Source organism: Cetorhinus maximus, chromosome 19, assembly GCF_964194155.1.
Source record: "Cetorhinus maximus chromosome 19, sCetMax3.hap1.1, whole genome shotgun sequence".
Classification (NCBI taxonomy): Eukaryota; Metazoa; Chordata; class Chondrichthyes; order Lamniformes; family Cetorhinidae; genus Cetorhinus; species Cetorhinus maximus.
The window spans coordinates 58,217,947-58,237,407 of record NC_135897.1 but is presented as its reverse complement, the minus strand read 5'-3'; the positions used below and the strand labels follow the sequence as shown (position 1 = coordinate 58,237,407).

Below are 19,461 nucleotides of genomic sequence, written 5' to 3'. Positions count from 1 at the left end.
GCTAGAACTAACGGAGTACTACAAGGATCAGTGTTTAGGCCTTAGCTATTCACAATCCATATCAATGACAGATGAGGAGACTGAGTGTAATGTATCCAAGTTTGCTGATGATACAAAGTTAGGTGGGAAAATAAGCTGTGAGCAGGATGCTAAGAGGCTGCAAAAGGATTTAGACAGGCTAATAACGTGGCAGATGGAAAGTAATGTGGAGAAGTGTGAAGTTATCCAATAGGAAGTGTTGATAATCAGAGGGACCTGGGTGTATTTGTACATCAATCACAAAGTTAACAAACAGGTATAGCAAGCAATTAGGAAATAAAATAATATTTTCACCTTTATTACAAAGGGATTAAAGAATAAGAGTAAAGAAGTCTCACTACTTTTACTCAGAACCTTGATGAGACCACATCAGGAAGACAAGATATATTTTTGGTTCCTTATTGAAGAAGATATACTTACCTAATGTAACATAGATTTACCAGACTCATTCCTCAGATGTGTGAATTAGCCTGGAAGACATTGAGTAGACTAAGCCCACATGCTCTGGAGTTTCAAATGATAATCTGGGACAAAATTAATACACAATAACAAGTGTAGGTTAATTGAGGAAGCCAACATGGAGTTGTTAAAGGCAAATCGAGCTTAACCATCTTGACTGAGTTTTTGATGAGGTTACCAAGAGGTTTAAAGAGGGTAATGTGATTGATATAGTTTATATTGACTTTCAAAAGGTGTTTGATGAAGTGCCACATATTTTGTTTTCCAGCAAAGTTGAAGCCCATAGAGTATTAGGGGCAGTGGCAGTATTGACACAAAGTTGACTGAGTGATAGGAAACAGAGTAGTGGTGAGCCATTGTCTTTTGGATTGCAATAAACTGAGGTTCCCCAGGGATCAGTACTAGGAAGTGCTTTTATTGATTGAGTGTTCAGGTAACAATTTCAAAATTTGCAGATGACACAAAACTTGGAAGTATTCAGAACTGTAAGGGTTGTTATAGACTTCAAGAGAGCATAGGGCAGGCAAGTGAAATGGACAGATATGTGGCAAGATGAAATATAATGCACAGAAATGTGGAATGATACATTCTGGTTGGAAGAAAGAGGAGAGGCAATATAAACTAAAGGATGCAATTCTAAAGGGGGTGGAGCAACAAGAGGACCTGGGAATATACCTGTACAAATTGTTGAAGCTGGCAGAGGTTAAGTGGTTAAAAAGGTATATCAGATCATTGGCTTTAAAAAGAGAGGCATAGAGTACAAAAATAAGGGAGTTATGACAAACCTTTATAAGACACTGTTTCAGCCTTAATGGGAGTATTGTATCCAATTCTTGGCACCTAACTTTAGTAAGGGTGTGAAAGCTTTAGATAGGGTGCAGAAAAAAATTACAAGAATGGTTACAGGGATGAGAGAGCTCACTTATATGGATAGACTGGAGAATCTAGGGTTGTTTTCCAAGAGAAGAGAAAGTTCAGAGGGGATTTGGTAGAGGTATTTAAAATCATGAGTGGTATGGACAGAATAGATTGAGAGAATTTATTCTAATTGGCAGAAGGATAGAGAACTAGAGAACAGAGGTTTAAGGTGATTAGCAAAAGAATGAAAGGCCACATGAGGAAAAACATTTTTAAGCCAAAAATAGTTAGGATCTGGAATGCAATGTCTGAGGGGGTGATGGAGGCAGATTCAATTGTGGTTTTCGAAAGGAAAATGGATAAGCACCTAATGAGAAAAATCTGCAGGGTTACAGGGAAAGGATGGCCAAGTGTGACTAGCCAAATTTTTCTTGCAGAGAGCTGGCATGGATTCGATGGGCCAAATGGTTGTCTTATGTGTGGAAATTATGCTATGGTTCCATAATGAGAGCTGATATCATTGAAACATATAGAGCAGAATCTTCTGTCGGGCGCGCCGGTCGGGAGTGGGCGGGCGCGGAGCTGATCGCCGCCCGCGATCGGCTGCATGCCGCCATTTTACGTGGGCGGGCCAATTAAGGCCCGCCCAGCATAACTAGTAGGGTTCAGCGCTATCTGTGCGGGTGGGAGGGAGGAGGGAGAGTTGGGGTCTGCGCTTTCACGCATGCACGTGAAAGAGCGCAGAAATCTCCCAAGGCACGGAGCTGTCTCAGATTAAGTTCAATTTGAAACTTCAAAATAAAGTTAAAAATCATTTATACATGCCCCCTCATGGGACATGTTTATGAAATGTTTAAAAAATATTTATTAATTTAATAAACCCTTCATGAAATCTCATCCCGGCCGTGGATGAGGTTTCATGAAAAATGTGAAGGCTGCCTGGGCTCTTCGCCTGCCCGCCAACCTTAAGGTTGGACGGGCAGCCCTGTCAATTTGGTTAATTGGCTTATTAATGGCCTAAACAGGCCTTTGACAGTTTGGTGGGCACACAGCCAACTCCGGTGTGTGCCCGCTGAACGAAAGATCGGAAGGACGCGCGGTGATGTCGGGAACCATTCTGCCCATAAAATTCTCAAGGGGCTTGACAGGGTATGTCAAATGCTGGATGATCCCCTGAATGAGGATGAAGAATTCAGAACACAGGGCCATCGTCTCAGAATAAGGCATCAAACCATTTAAGACCGAGATTATGAGAAATTTCTTTGCTCAAAGGGTTGTAAATCTTTGGAATTCTTCAGGGAGCTGTGGATGCTCAGTTGTTGAGTACATTCAAGACTGAAATTGATTTGAATACTAAGGGAGCCAAGAGATATGGGAATAGTGGGGGGGGAAGTGGAGTTGAGGTAGATGATACAACACATGCAGGGTGTACTCTGTGTGAAGACGGGAGTTCATCTCCACAAGGACTATACAGTGGTCACTCCAACCAACACTTTCATGGAAAGATATATCTTGACAGATACATCGGTGAGGATGAGGTCAATTATCTTTTTTCCTATCACATTCTGTCAGCTGTATCCTTTAGAACTTAGCCTGCTCAGGCAGTACCAGTGCTACCAAGCCACGCTTGGTGATGGACATGGAATTCTCTCTCCTGCTGTACACTCTGTGCCCTTGCTACCCTCAGTGCTTCTTCCAAATGGTGTTCAACATGGAATGGTGCTAATTCATAAACTGAGGGATGACGTTAAATGGTAATCAGCAGAATATTTTTGTTTTGACTTGATGTCATATGATTTCATGGGTTTGCAGTCAATGGTGGGGACTCTCAGGGTCACTCCCTCCTGATTATATACCACTGTGCTGTCCCTTCTCCTGGGTCTGCCCTGCCAGTGGGACAGGACATTCCCAAAGATGGTGATGGAGGTGTCTGGGGCATTTTGTTGAAAAGATACGATTCTGTGAGCATGACTATATCAGGCTGCTATTTGGCTGGTCTCTGAGACAGCTTTTCCAATTTAGGCAGAAGTCCCCAGATGTTAATGAGGACGACTTTGCAGGGTTGACTAGGCTGGTTATGCTTTTGTTGTGTCCAGTACCTATGTCGATGCCAATGGTCATCCATTTTTATTCCTGTTATGGATTTTCATAATGGTTTGGTACAACTGAGTGGCCTGCTAGGCTATTTCAGAGGGAAGTTAAGAACCATCAACATACCTCAGTACTTGCAAAGGCCCAAAACGGAAAAACTAAGATTTGGTACCAGTTTCAGCTGCATCACACACCAAATATTTCAGAAGTAAGCACTCGTTTCCAAAATTGTACTCCGTTTTATTTAAATATAACGGCATTCAATAAATACACGACTCCTCACTAATTACATCAAGCATGGCCTGGACACTTGCAAAGAAAAAAAAAATCACAAACTATGATAGTATTTTTTCCATTTATATAAGCACAAACTTCGAGGATTCTACTGCAGAAGTACAGACCCAATATCGAAAGGTCCAAATGGAAACACACTGGATATGACAAAAACTTGTCTTACAAGAACTTCAACTTTGCAATATGTTTTTCCCCCAGGGATCAGAGAGTTGCAGTCTTTTCTTGTGGCTTAAGAAGTGGAACTGACTGCACTTATGAAGTGGGAGAGAGAAGTAGACTATATAATTCCCAATGAATGTAGTTTCAGACAGCTGTTCTTTATTTCTTATTGAGCTGGATATGAGCTAAAACATTTTAAACATTTGCATTGAAAAGTGTTATACATTTGACTAAACAGTTCATCAGCTCTCACTTACACAGTAGTGTTTAGTCTTACTTTGGACACTTGAAAACAAATCAACATTTTAATGCATTTCAGGAGGTTGCACATGACAATAGAAAACGTGATTAGCTGAAGCGTTTGCAATGAAATTGTTATAAAAATGCAAGGAAAACATTGCTCATGAATTCTCAGCTCAAAGAGTAGAATGTAAGGAGAATTTAAATATTTTTCAATCTTAATGTACACAATTTGTGACGTGATGTCTTCTGAGGTGTGTTTAATTGGTACTTTTGAGTCTCTCTGCAGCACTTCAGACAATGGTTCCTGATTCAAGCAACATCTCATGACACCAAGCTCCATGTCTAGGGCTGTGTGGTGAACTAATTCATACTAAGGAAAGAAACATTAGCTTTAATTACATCATTTCAAATTTTACTTGAAAAAAAATGATAATCCTTCAAATATTTCAAACAGTTGTGGAAAAAGTTAAATATTTTTTGAAATACTAAAAAACCCATTTAAAAGCAAGTAGAGGCTGGCTTCAAAAGAAACTTTTTTCTGAAAATATTTCACATTTATTCATTCAATATGGAAAAGCAACAGGAAATAACTGATCATAATATTCACAATTAGGTTTGTAACAGAATCATTAACTGCAGAATAAAAAAGATATATTTTCCAGATCAAATAATCAAAATCTGACCAATAAAAACAATTAATGTGCCAATAGATTCAATCTGAGTTTCTATTTTACAATGAAACATTGTGGAAGGTTTCCTTCTTACCGTAATATTCTTACCTTACAATATACAAATTACAACTCCCTGATAATGTGCACATTGCGTGCTCTGGAATACTATGTACTATTCCATGACTGTGCTAATAACTAGTATCGGTGATAGGAGTGAGGCGAAACGTGCTGATCATAATCAGAAATTCGTCAGCAGTAGTTTATCACCTGGGAATAACATTTAATTGCATTCCATGAACAGGTATTAAAACATCTTCAGCTTCCCCCAGGAGGCTTAGCTGTTTAAAGCAGTGAGTGGGGCCCAGGTTTGATCCCAGTCCATTCTGAATGGGCTTAGGTTAACCAGGAGTGGTGATGGGGATACCACAAGTGATCTCAGAAATCTGGTTGATCGGAGCAGAAAAATCAGCTAGATTTATGCTCTTGATCACTATTCAGTGACCCAGTCTGAAAGTGCAGATGCAGAGAAAGTATAGGAACAAACTCTGTTGTTCCACATGCAACTTAAGTCTACCAGCATTCACTGGTTAGGCTCTCACAAGAAGAATGATCACTTGTTCAAAGGGCCAAAGGGTGTATGGCACTCATGCAACCATACATCAACAAGTCAATACAATATTTCATGAAAAGAGGAGAGACAGTTGATTAAAACCGAAGGGGCAGTGGAGGAGGGAGGGAGAAACCTCAACTCATAAGTAGCTATAATTAAACTGTACCAAACTTAGCCAACACCATAAATTACAAAGTGTTTATTTGGAGTGTGCATTTGTAAACAATATCGTGTTCAGAAATTACTTCTTATGCAGCACTCTTACCTAAACCAGTAAGAAATTAATAAATTTGCAAATCATTTCAATATGGCTGGTTCAAGTCCAATGCAGTGATTTCATTAAGTACAAATAGGGCACATTTAACCCAAGTTCCCTCAACCATTTTTTTCTTGCTAATTTTGTCTGTTAGTTGTTCTCACAATCATCCTTTCCTAGGAGTGCTGACGCTTTGCTGGGTGGAGTTACACAGGTGTCCTTCCATACCTTACTGAAGTGAGAATTATCCATGTGAGAATTTTAATAGCAAATGGAAGACACACCCAGGACTGGAGGGGTAGGGACATCCCAACCAAGCCTGATGTTCATCAGTGAATATGTCTGTTTACTTCCAGCAATGTTCGGCAGGCAGGTAGTGATTTGCAGTGGAAACTCTGATTAATATTTTGCCTTGACATAAGGATGCTGACCCCAATATTAGTGCTGTAGAGATCCAGCCTACAGCCTTCTTGGTCAGTATGGTTTAGCTACTCATTAAATAAATATTTTAGCCACCAGGTGAGCTCCTAAAATATTTCTATAAGTTTGTGCAAATAATTGATAAATTTAAGCTAAATCCATTTTAGCTGATGAAAACACATACATACACCAGCGATATTGTTATTTTTCTTGATGAAGAGCTTCAATGAATACTTCTAACTTCTCTTGAATCTCACGAACTCTTTCTGAAATATAAAAAAAGGTTTGACAATTCCTGCACACAAAACCCACACATTAATTAATAATAAATATCCAATTAAAATGATAGTACCATAAGAAATTAACCATAGAAGATTTTTGCCATATCATAGACCAGCAGCTAACTTTTGAGATACATATATTTCACTTAAGTTACTTAATATGCTCCAAAGTATATTTTGAATTTAATGTTTGCTACAGATGACTTCAGGTCAAAGCTTACTTGATTCAAATAAAATTTTCTAACTTTCAGTTTATTCCAAATACACAAATGTCCTGATCGAAGTAAGCATCAAATGTTTTCCCAATTATCTTTTTAAAAAATGCATATTGCACTATCAAAGCAAAACCACTATCATAGATAACACGATGACTCAGGATTTGGTCATTGAAGCTGGTTGAGGGACAATCATCTCATAAACCACAAAAGACAGTTAGTTATCTTCAAACTCTGAATTTAATAAGATTGTGCATCCCTGAATCAAACACGAGTTTTTTTTTAAGATCCTGAAGTTTTGTAGGAGGGAAATATTTTTAGATAGTGCTCAGAAACATGAAAGAAGCATCCAATTGAGATTTTTTTTCTAGAAATATAACAAACTCCTGATAGACCAAGGCAACCAGGAATGCATCTTCGTAATTGTGTGGAAAGTTTTAAACTAAGATTTAGATTACTTAGTGTTGATGAATAATGTATGTGAAATTTACATCAACAATCTAGCCTTCTGACCATAGCACCTTGACAATTTGAGAAACTAAATGTTATGTTCCTTCCGTTGGGTCATTTCGCTCAGCGAACATGGTTGCTCATCTGTCTACTGGTAGTGAGTTGGTAAACAAAATACTGCAGACACAGAGACCATTGTAAGATCAAGCACGTAAGATGAATAACAGAGGACTAACACGTGTGCTTCTCAAACCAGACCCTATTCTAAAACTACTGATTTACATTATAGCCTGTGCTACACAGCAACTGGGTAACACAATCACGTGGTCAATCTGCTCACATTCTCTTAAAGGTGTATTGGACCTCAGATTACCACATTCATCCCCCTTTACTCAAAAGTACAATTTATAATCTTTACAATATATCAACTATTTACATAAATAAACTATTTACAAATTCAGTCTCTCTGGAGGCTTCTTCAAACATGTTGAACGTCATAGTTCTACGACTTCGGATGGTTTTTCCAAGGTCTCCCTCCCAGGAGTCATCTGTCTACTAAGCTCTCCAGTAGGAACCTGTAAGTTTGTTTCTTTGACTCTCTCAGCCTCAATGGATCCTACAGGCACTTCCAAGCCAAGTGGAGTTCCTTCTACATGTGGCGTAGACTCCAACAGGAATACTTGGAGCATCCTTTCTTGTAGATCTGTTTCCCTTCCCCTGAGGTGATCCATGTGTCTCCTAATTATCCGACCTTCGACCGATACATGATAGGAGGGCTCCTGTCACTGCACTAACTTCACCTGATAGCCATTTGGATCCATCTCCAAAGTTACTTACAAAAACTGTCTCTCCAACAGTGAAGTTTCTTTCACGGCTGTGGCAATCGTGTTCATTTTTCTGGGCCTCCTGACTTCTCTCTACCCTACCTCCTAAATTCGGCCTTATGAGACTCAAACGTGTCCTGAGACATCTCTTCATCAATAACTTCATCAATATAGCTGAGTAGGAAACGTGCTAATCTAGTTGCAATAGATTCTCCATCCAGTTTTTTTATTCCAGACTTGAAGGTCTGGACTGCCCTCTCGGCCAAACCACTGGATGCAGTGTGGTATGGTGTTATGCCATTGAGACTTATAAATCTTTGGAATTCCCCACTGATTTTGTGGCTATCAACACACATAGGGGGTTATCCCAATACCGTTCCATTATCAGACAATATTATCTCTGGTAACCTGTGTATCGCAAAACTCTGACGCAATCTGTCTCCGGTGGTGGCAGATGTGGGTGCTCTTACTTCCTATACATCCATCCACTTCAAGTGAGCATCTATGATCAAGAGGAGCATTGTGCCCAAGAAAGGCCCCACGTAGTCAACATGGAGGTGCATCCATGGACTTCCTGGCCATTCCCAGGGATGCAATGAAGCAGAAAGGGGCAATTTCTGTACCTGTTGGCACCGTACGTAGCTCTTAACCAAGTTTGATTTCTGTATCCATCCCTGGCCACCATAAGTAGCTGCGTGTCAACATTTTCATTCCAGAGATGCCAGGGTGAGCACTGTGCAATTAGGTCAATAATGGCCCTCTTACTTTTGGAGACACGATGACTCTTGCTCTCCACAGCAAGACGCCATCCTGGCAGATGAGCTCATATCTCCTATTAAAATAGGGCTTCATTTCGCTAGACTTTGGCTCATTAGACCATCCCTGTAAGGCTTGATTCATTATGTGAGACAAAAATGGATCGTAGTCCGTCCACTCTCTTATTTGTTTAGCATGTACTGGTGACGAATCCAGAAAGTTTAATAACAAGACAAGTTCTCGAGGGAGAGGGACGTTCACGTTGCCTTTTACAGGTAATCGACTCAGTGCGCCGGCATTTGCAATCAGGCTTCCCGGCCTGCAGATAAAAGTATATTCGAAAGCAGCTAGAATCAGTGTTCACCTTTGGATGCGTGCAGAGGCAATTGGGGGTGTTGCCTTATCTTCCCGAACAAGCCTAGTAGTAGCTTGTGGTCGGATGCAATGGTAAAGAGGTGATCATGGATGTATTAGTGGAGCTTCTTAATGCCAAATACAATGGATAAGCCTTTTCTCTCTATTTCTGAGTATCTTCGTTCCGCAACACAGTGTTCTTGAGATGTAACCAATGGGCCGTTTGGAGCCATCCGGTGGGAGTATGCTGCCCCTACTCCGTAAGGGGATGCCTCGCAGGTCAAAATTAATTCTTTCTTTGGGTCAAAAAGTACTAACAGGGCCAATGAATGTAGCAACTGCTTTACTGTTGTAAAAGCCTGTTATTGTGGCGCTTGCCAAGTCCACCTGTGGTTTTTCTCGAGTAAACCATATAATGGAGACAGTACTGTTGACAAATTTGGGAGAAAACGGCCATAGTAGTTAATCATTCCCAAGAAGGACTTGAGTTCTATGGCATTTTTCGATACTGGCGTCTCACGAATAGCTCTCACCTTGTCTTCTACTGGGTGAAGGCCCTGCAGTTGACCCTATGACCCAGGGAAACCACTTCTTTTGCTTGGAAGATACATTTTTCTCTTTTCAAACATATTCTAACTTGTGGGAAACGCTTCAATACCTCTTCCAGGTTAGCCAGATGTTCTTCACCAGTTAGTCCTGTTACTAGGACATCACTGAAATAAACCACAACATGGGCAAATCTTGAAGTAATTTTTCTATTGTCCGTTGGAAAATGGCACAAGCCGATGAGACTCCAAAAGGTAACCTGATATATTGGGATAATCCCTTATGTGTGTTGATAGCCACAAAATCCCAAGAGACCTTTTCTAACTTGACTTTGGTAAGTGAGGCTCATGTCGAGCTTCATATATGTGCTTCCCCCTGCCAGCTCGGAGTACAATTCATCAATTTTCAGTACAGGATGCCTGTCAAGTCTGGCCACGGTCAACTTGTAGTCCCATATATTCGCACACTCTGGTCAGGCTTTAGTACTGGAACTATAGGCAATGCCCATTTGGAAAACTGTATAGGTTGTAAGACTCTCAACCTTTCCAGCCTGCCTAATTCAACATCAACTTTTTCTTGTAACGCATAGGGGACTGGCCTCGCCTTCAAGTATCTGGGGATTGCTCCAGGATCCAGGTGGATTTTAGCTTGCAGCCCCTGAATCTTCCCAAGCTCTTCCCTGAAAACAGAGACATATTTCTGTAACAATTCTTGCAGATCTTTCATTCTGAGTTGAAAAATCTCGGTCCACTCCAACTGTATTTCCTTAAGCCAGTTCCAACCAAGTAGACTTGGACCCTCCCCTGCCACCACTATCAGGGGGAAATTAACAGGCTGGTTGTCATAATGCACTGGAATCTTGCATATACCTCTTACTCGTATGGCTTCACCAGTATACATCTTTAATTTAGCATCTGAATTTTCCAGATTTAGTGAGTGGTCTTCTCCATTCAGATGTCTGAATGAACGCTCCCCTATAACTGTTGTAGATGCCTCTGTATCCACCCCCATTCGGATGGGTTTCCCGTCGACTTTCGTCATCACATAAATTGGCTCTGTTTTACCCATTTTTAAGTTATGTAGTGAGTAAATATCTGACTCTGTTTCTTCTGGTTCCTCTATTATGTGGATTTCACGATTTCTACCTTTTTGCTTAAAGTTTTATCTTAATCTGTCTTTACAATACCGCATTATGCGCCCATCACGAAGGCAGTAGAAACACTCAATTCTTTTAAATTGTTGTTAACTTGCAGACTGTCTGGTTCCATTTCTGCCATTATTATTGTGGGTTTTCTCTGTTAAACCATTACTTTTTGCTGGTCTGTTAATGGTGGCTGTTTCCCACCTTTCCGCAGAGCCCAGTGCTTCCGCACCATTTCTAACCGGTGCTTCCCTCCCAACGTGAGGGATGGTACCATTTTGTGTTCCCTTGATTGCTTCCAAATCCCTGACTGCGCTCTCCATTGCGAGCGCCAACTCCAGTACCTTGCTGAAGTCTAAATTCGTTTCTGACAACAACCTTTTTTGAATGGTGTCTTCATTAATCCCACATACTAATCGGTCTCTTAACATGTCGTTAATCGATGTCCCAAACTCTCAGTGCTCTGTCAGTTGTTTCAAGGCTGCTACATCGCAAGCTACTCTCTCTCCAGGGGTGTGACATCGTGAATTAAATTTAATATGCTGTGTTGTTACCGAGGGTTTTGGCTGAAAGTGGCTTTTCACAAGGTTTATCAACTCATCAAAGCTCTTGGAATCTGGGGCGTTGGTGCCGTTAGACTATGAATTAGGCCGTATGTTTTACTGCCACACGTTGATAAGATCATCGCTTGCCTCTTCTCCTCCTCCGATATGTCATTGGCCAAAAAGAAGAACGCGAGGCTTTCACTATAATGTGACCAGTCATCAGTGGTCTGATCAAACCGTTCGATGCCAAACTGTGGCATACTGGAGGGAGATGGTTTCGACGACTATGATGAAGGCTGTACTTACAGTGGCCTTGCAAGGTACGGTTTATTTACTTCGGTTGACTTTCCATGGTTTTTTTTGGTGTTGTCAACTGGTCCTGTTTTGTCTCGTTACCAGTTATGTTCCTTCTGTTGGGTCACTTCACTCAGCGAACACGATTGCACACTTATCTACTGGTGAGTGAGTTGGTAAACAATATACTGCAGATGCAGAGACCAATATAAGATGAAGCACATCATGTTTATTAACACAAATAACAGAGCACTAACACATGTGTGCTTCTCAAACCAGACCCTATTCTAAACTATTGATTAACATTGTAGCCCGTGTTACACAGCAATTGGGTAATACAATCTACTGGTCAATCTGCTCACACTCTCTTAAAGGTGTATTGCACCTCAGATAACAACACTAAGCCAAATTTGAACCCACTGCTCTGTAGAAGCTCGTTAAAATGTCTGAGATCTAAGTTGGCATTGATGCCTCTCAGTTTTCTGGGTGGAAAATTAGGTTGAGTAGAATCTTTTATCCTTTATGTAACATTAGATTATATTTTCTGTAGAATTGTATTCCAGCCATTCTGAATTGATAAGTTATTTAAATAGTGAGAATATCCTGCTGCAAACTGAGGAGTCTCAGAATTGTGAGAACACTGCCTAATTGATCAAGTTGGCGTGTTACTTAGTTGTAATTTCTTTCTGTTGTCCTGTTACCTTTTCCTTAGATGGCAAAATCTGAGTAAGTACATAAATACATATCTAAGATTTAAAAATATAAGAGCTAGAAAGAAACATGCACATAATTGATTGATACTCAACAGGGTACAGAATAATATTACCATGTCATATAAATTCCCAGCTTTCCTTCAATTGATCAATTCCAATTCCAAACTCATTTTTAAAAATTATCCGTCCAATAAAACCATGTGAAGCTATTGTCAACTACAACAATACAAAAATTCTGTTGTGACATAACTGCATCTTGCTAATATACTTTATTAACAGCACCATCTTGTAACTTGAGTCAAATACATTTAAATTTCTTAAAAATAATGTACAAACAGGTAATTTAAACACAGCTTTTCTTAAATCTGGAATTAGGCATTTATCAAACCAAATGGTTTGATGCTGCCATAAATTGTAATTGTCTCTGTTAGGCATGTTCAAGTAGAAAGTTGGTTTTTGCTCTTTTTTGTATAATTAACTAAAATGAATTGTGAAAAAGTCAAATCATGATTAAGGTTACTTGATTACAGACATTTACTGTTGCTTAGTATTATTTTACTGCATGGTTCAGGCTAATAATAGGAATGCTTTTGTGTACATTATATAGTTAGAACATGTAAAGATTTTAGCCTGTGTGGGCTGGAAAGGTTATTTACATTCCACCTGAAGTTCCTTGACAAGCTACATGGTTCTTTGGCCTGAAATGTATCTTCTACACTCCAAGCATTAACTCATTCACTGCACATGCCATTGTTGCCACTTGTTATAGCCCACATCCATTCTACACAGCTGAAATAACAATGCCATCTGGCATCTTCACAGAATCACAAATTAAACTAGAGATTATGTCAATTGCTGTCTGTAGTAGTACACAACTCTGATCAAACTGCTAACCAGTTGAAAATCAAAAAATATTCTAACCAAAAATGCCTTAATTCTACTAATTATTACAGTGAATTAAATTTGACAGATTTTCTAAATCTGAACATTTATACAATAAAACAAACTTCACAAACAATGAATTTTGCTTTACTCTGCAGATGACAAGAATGCCATTTGGAAATTCAGCTTTCAGACATATCTGCTGGTGAATAACGCAGTGCCAAATTTTTGTGGGTGACAAATTTCGCAGCATGGACAGTTTTAAAACTCCACAGTGACTACCATTCCCTATGCTTTAACTATATGTATGTTAATATATATTAATAACTATATGTTGTTAAATCTGATATCAGGTTGATTTGTGACCTGCATATGGAACCATGATTATTAGCTTAGAGTTTTTTAAAAAACAAAACACTGAAATTTTTGCCTCTAAAAGCTAGTTCAGTCTTTTTGATCTCTTATTCGCAAAATCACTTATGATGAATTTAGATCCAACAGTCTTATCAGAAAAGCAACCTTTGGGAATGAGGCAAGACAGACTTAAAAATTTACAAATAGAGTGTTTGAGAAAACTTTGAAGCCTCTGGAATAAAGGCAACAACAAAGTTCATAACAACCTTTACGTGTCCAAACATTAAACTATGATCCATACAAGCTTCTAACTAACCTTTGACCCTTCTTTCCTTAATACTATTCTGGCAGCCTTTTGAAGTGTGTTTGCTTAAGAGATGAGCTATTCCATGCCTTAATTCATTATTTTTCTGATCTGGCCATGAATATTCTCATAATCCCCTAACCCATACAGCAGAATCTCCTTCATGCACATTATGTGGACATGGCTGCTTTCAAATATTGAGAGAATCTGATTCAGTGCTATTCTCCTCATCTCCACATGAAGAGATACCTTTGCCACTTAATTTTCTCATCTCTAATCTTCTAGTGCATGGCTCAGTGTGATTGTAAGGTATCTAATTGGTCTGCAATCAGATCTTGGAAATACTTTTGGCAACAATAAAACTCAACAGATGAAACAGCCCATGACTACCCTCAAACGGAATCGAGTGAGGAAAGGAAAACTGTACTCATACTCTGGCACAAATGTGCAGAAATTAATCATACTTTAAAAAAATATATAGTCCAGTTTACAGCCACATAAATATAATACTAAACTGTGAAGGCTAATGTCAAAATGATGAAAATTTGACAATTATTATTGCAGCCCCTAGCATGATTCTGACCTCTCTACGGTTACCTACTTCAACTTCCTCTCCCATTCTTGTGTCAACGTTTTGGTTGCTGGCCTTCTACACTGCTCCAAATGAGTTCAATGCAAATTTCATGAACAGTAGGAGCAATTTTCCAGCTTCATGCTTCCAATGATAAGCATTGCCTGCCAGCTGAGTGAATCAGAAATTTGGGTATACAAACAGTCAAGATCGTACATAGTATAATTAAGAAGTTCCCAGCAATCAAGACATGAGGTTAAAAATTACTCCTGATATATTGTCCCATCTTCATCCTGGGTACACTTCAACTCTCAACATTCACTTTAGCTGACTCTCCAGTTTCCTTAAAATTTCTCTCATTCACATGCTACTGTATTTTCTTCCATTTTGTTGCCATTGTATTAATCTTTAGTCTTTCCAATGCTTTCCCAAAGCTTGACTGAAGATCTTTGTACATTATCTAGCATTTTGATCTTTTCAAGCTTTCTTTTAGTGTCTTTTACATCCATTAGGTGCCTCTTCAATAATAGCTAACATTTCTGTACTTGGAGAATCTACGTGTTCTCAGTCTTACATTTGATTCAGTCTATAATCATTAAATTCTGCATTTACCTGAAACCAAGCTAAAGTATGTAAATAGCTGCAGGAGATTTTGTGCTGTGTCTACTCCCTTTTATTAGAACTTGCTATATTTTACAAAAACTTAGTAAAATACATCGATGCATGTGCCCAAAAAATTCAATTAAATTTATTAAGTCGGATAATGAACATTTGGTATTTTCACCCCTATTCATGATATTCACTTCACTTATAAGAATCAACTTAGTTCTTATTATCACATAGGTATACGCTTTGCAATTTGCCTATTAGGGGTGAAGTGTCACAGATACAATATTATGCCAACACAAAGTGAGATTCTTTCCTGGAAGTTATATATACACTGGTTTCCTATTGGTGAACCAGTTCTAAGTTTCAAGCTACCTTTATCTGCTTGAATTAGGTTTTTTTATTCATTTACGGGATGTGGGCTACACTAGCTAGGCCAACATTTATTGCCCATCCCTATTTTCCCTTGAGAAGGTGGTGGTGAGCTGTCTTCTTGAACCGCTGCAGTCCCTGTGGTATAGATGCACCCACAGTGCTGTTAGGAAGGAGTTCCAGGATTTTGACCCAGCAACCGTGAAGGAACAAGAAGATATTTCCAAACCAGGACGGTGAGTGGCTTGGAGGAGAACTTCCAGGTGACGGTGTTCCCATGTATCTGCTGCTCTTGTCCTTCTAGATGGCAGTGGTCGTGGGTTGGGAAGGTGCTGCCTAAGGAGTTTTGGTGAGTTTCTGCAGTGCATCTTGTAGATAATATACACTGCTGCTACTGTTCGACAGTGGTGGAGTGAATGTTTGTGGAAGGGGTGTCAATCAAGTGGGCCGCTTTGTCCTACATGGTGTCAAGCTTCTTGAGTATTTTTGGAGCTGCACTCAATCAGGCAAGTGGACAGTATTCCATCACAATCCTAACTTGTGCCTTGTGGACAGGCTTTGGGGAGTCAGGAGGTGAGTTACTCGCTGCAGGATTCCTAGCCTCTGACCTGCTCTTGTAGCCACAGTATTTATATGGCTAGTTCAGTTCAGTTTCTGGTCCGTAGTCTTCAATTGCCTTTTAACTATTAACATCACACATTTTATATTTTTGCACTACACTTTTCACAAAAAGCAGTTGAAGAACAAAATTAATTTTAATTAAAGAGGGCCCTCAAAATGGATTTTGTTTTGGATCTAATTTGTACAGATGGAGGTGTTGGGGAAAATTCCCATACTTAGCTTTTAGGCAATTAAGGCACAAATGATGGTTCTGATTGCTATTCTCCTCCAATATTCCAAATTCAGCATCTTCCCAAACCCACAATATAGTGAAAGGCATTTCGTACTTAAGAATGCTTAAAATGGAAAGTTGAAGATTTGACTTTAAGAAAAAAAAAGACCTTATTATAATAAGCTTGATATTTGTGCTTACCATAATCAGGTCTGGTATCTACAGTTCAGATTGTCATCAGATCTGTGTGCAACTGCTATACTTAATCCATTTGATCTGTCAAAAACACTCAGATTTTATACTTCCAAATTTAAATTTATATAGTTCTCTTCAAACTAAACTTGTGTAGTAAAAGTAGTAAGAACAATCTAAAATAGTGGAATAGGAGTGGTACATAACATTAAAGCTCAAGTACGTTATTACCAATAGCATGTTGATGCCAATACACTAAATAAATTAACGACAACACTGGAGCTTTTTGACTCAACTTTGAGCCAAAGATTTCAGGTTCACTACCAAATGGGATGTAAATTGACAGATACGAACACAAGAACTGTTGAACATTTTACCTTCTTCAGTTTCTCTCGTGTTTCCTACATTCTTCAGCTTTAGAAATCCTCATTTGACATCACACATCATTACTTTCTTATTCATTATACTTTCTCTTTCACTTTCTTCAACCTCCCACACAATGTTCTTGACACTTCACCTGGTTTCTCAATAAACCAGTTAAGATGGGTGCCATGAGTTAATAAATTACAATTGCGATAGTTCAAGGGCTTATGGCATACGTAACCTATTACCCTCTGGATGTAATTTCTTACAGGCATTCATTAATTGCAGCAGTGCCACAAAAAAATTAACCTGAGGAGAAAAAAAATATCATCCAACCTTACAGAGAGACCAAGAACCTTATTTTAATTTCTCCAATGTCACCTTGGACAGAAATTTGGCACTAATATAAGATAATGCAGCTTCTTGACCTTTATGTTATTTTACCTGTCCCTTCCAATGACCTCTAGGATTTCAACAAGGACACCCATCTAACCAATACTGCAATACTTCTGCTAGTCTTTCTTGGAATTAAGTAACCAAAGTGCATTAGACACCCAAAGCTTGTCTTTGCCCTGGGCCTTGTAGGATGGGTTTCCTGGAGTAAAGGTCTTATCTAAATTTTGGACAAATCTGGTATCTTTCATGGGGGAGTTTACCTTTTACCTTCTAGGAAACTACTAGTGCTATTGCTAGTTATTTTAGAGCCAAAATTGAAATAAAAGTTTTTCTAACCTGTGAGCTAATAAAAGCTATTACACCTGCATCTCTGAAAGACACATTTGAACATTTTAATCTTTCCCCTTTCAGTAAAAGCAATATCTAATGTCCAAAAGGGCTTGAACAAAATGGAAACAAGATATTTCACAACAACCATTCTATTTATTAGAATTATATCTTCGCTAAAAAAATTACTTGAAGCCATTAGCTTCCCTCAAAAGCCTGGACTTCATTTGTTTCCCCCTAGGTTGATGACTTTGAGCTGAATGTGGTTGTGAGGTCTGAGCTGGTATAGTATAACTAACTTCTCAGGATGCATCAGTACCTCAGTGAGCTCCATGTTAGAATATTTTCTCTTTTCCAGGACTTTCAAACAAGCACCAAGATGTAGCTTGGCTGGCGTGAGAAGGGCATTCTCCTTCAGATCTTTCATGCAGATACAAAGTCTCAGCACCACTGCACGCAGCCCTCAAAGCAGCTGGGTTGGGGAATGTATCTTTGCAAAAAGGTCTGGGAAGACATGCAGTGGTTTTTGTCGAGGTTCATCGCGGGCAGCTCTGTGACGCAAGCCTGTTCACAGGAAGCACGCCCAGACAACTGACTGCTACTGGAGGATCATCAATTCGGTGAAGGAAACTTTTTGGTCTGCCAAAATTTGTAGTGCAAAGAGTTGTCCATGATTGAATGTTGAGGACTGGCACATTCCAAAGTCTAGGGCTATGCGCTAAGGGGCGCAGTAAAGGTAGGAACAGCTGCCACAAAGGCACAACAGGAAAAGATCACCATCTAAGATCTTTCAGTCATAGTACCCAAGGGGCTGGAAATTGCGCAGTACCCCTTGTGCTGTATGCTTGACATGGAATGTATATAGTAGATATCACGTATATTGCAATCGTATTGAGGCACTTGCTCTATGGAGAAAAGTTTAATTTTATAGCATTAATGTCCGATTTTAAATATTTTGGAATGCATGTTTACAAATTTTATGAATAAAGTATATATATTTCTTTAAGCAGTTACTGCTAAGTTGTTTCTCAAAATTATTTGAAAAAGACTAGAAGATAAATTCCATAATCTTTATTTGAGTTAAGTTTAAAGAGTGTGGATGGAGGGTTAAGGACGAGGTGAATGATAGCAGGCCAAAGGGGAGGGGAAAATGTGTGTGTTCAGTGGACAGTTGAGATGATAAGTGAAGAAACTGAGGAAGTGGTAGGAAGTGAAGGGAACAGAGAGGAAAGAAAATGGGAGTGACAGAGTAGGGAGAAACAAGCGATTGGGAGAGGGGTTGAGAAGGGAACCACTGAGGGCTATATTTTCCCCATAACCTCTATCTCAAATATAGAAACAGTGATTTATGGTTTCTCTGCCCACCAATCATCTCTCAGCTGAAAGTTCAACAAAAAGGGAGTAAGGGAGAGAAGAGGACAGAAAGAAACCCCACCAATGGTGACACCGCGGTGCAAAGTTTTGTGTTTCCCTGCTCCACCCAAACTTATTTCTTTGCTCCCTATACAGCCACAAATCTTGGTATTTAACTAGTAATATAAAATCAAAGCATATTATAAAATAAAGATAGAATATAAATTAAAAATAACACCTGAATTACATCTGTGTGGCCTGGTTGAGTTATATAAGGCCTCTAATACCATTTAACCTGAAAACTACATTTGAGCTCCATATCTGGTGTGCAACACTACAGATCAACAATAATAACAAAAACAGTCTGGAAAGTACCCCAATCATATGCTCCAAATTCATATAAACTAATTTCTATGTGAAAGCAACAAATCTATTCCTTTTATAAAATATATAAGTTATTGAAACAATTTATCCAAATCTACAGCACACTCTTATACTGGGCACTTTGAATTATGCCTCAAAATCAAATTTTCCTTTTATTTTGGAGTGTATTTTGCCAGCCAAGATGGTTTTTTCAGTTATAAAGGTAATATTCATTTGGTAAATGTTTATAAAGTGAACATTAAAGCAATACAATTACAGTTTGGATCACAGTTCAATATTATATACTGCTTCTATTTGGAATCCATT

At 39.0% G+C, this 19,461-nt stretch overlaps 1 protein-coding gene across 8 annotated transcripts in view; it reads right to left on the bottom strand.

Annotated features, from left to right (window-relative positions):
* Window positions 1-3,666: 3,666 nt before the first annotated feature.
* Window positions 3,667-19,461, bottom strand: part of opa1 (OPA1 mitochondrial dynamin like GTPase) — a 133,233-nt gene continuing 117,438 nt past the window's right edge. For 6 of the 8 annotated variants that reach the window (XM_078563875.1, XM_078563879.1, XM_078563878.1 and 3 more), the window contains 2 exons: window positions 6,289-6,366; window positions 3,667-4,513 (listed from right to left, as the gene is read on the bottom strand). In XM_078563875.1, the coding sequence (XP_078420001.1) occupies window positions 6,302-6,366 (65 nt within the window). In that variant the 3' untranslated portion in view covers window positions 3,667-4,513; window positions 6,289-6,301. Of the gene's footprint in view, window positions 4,514-6,284; window positions 6,367-19,461 lie in introns of all 8 variants that reach the window. The other 2 variants (XM_078563877.1, XM_078563882.1) reach the window with 1 other exon arrangement.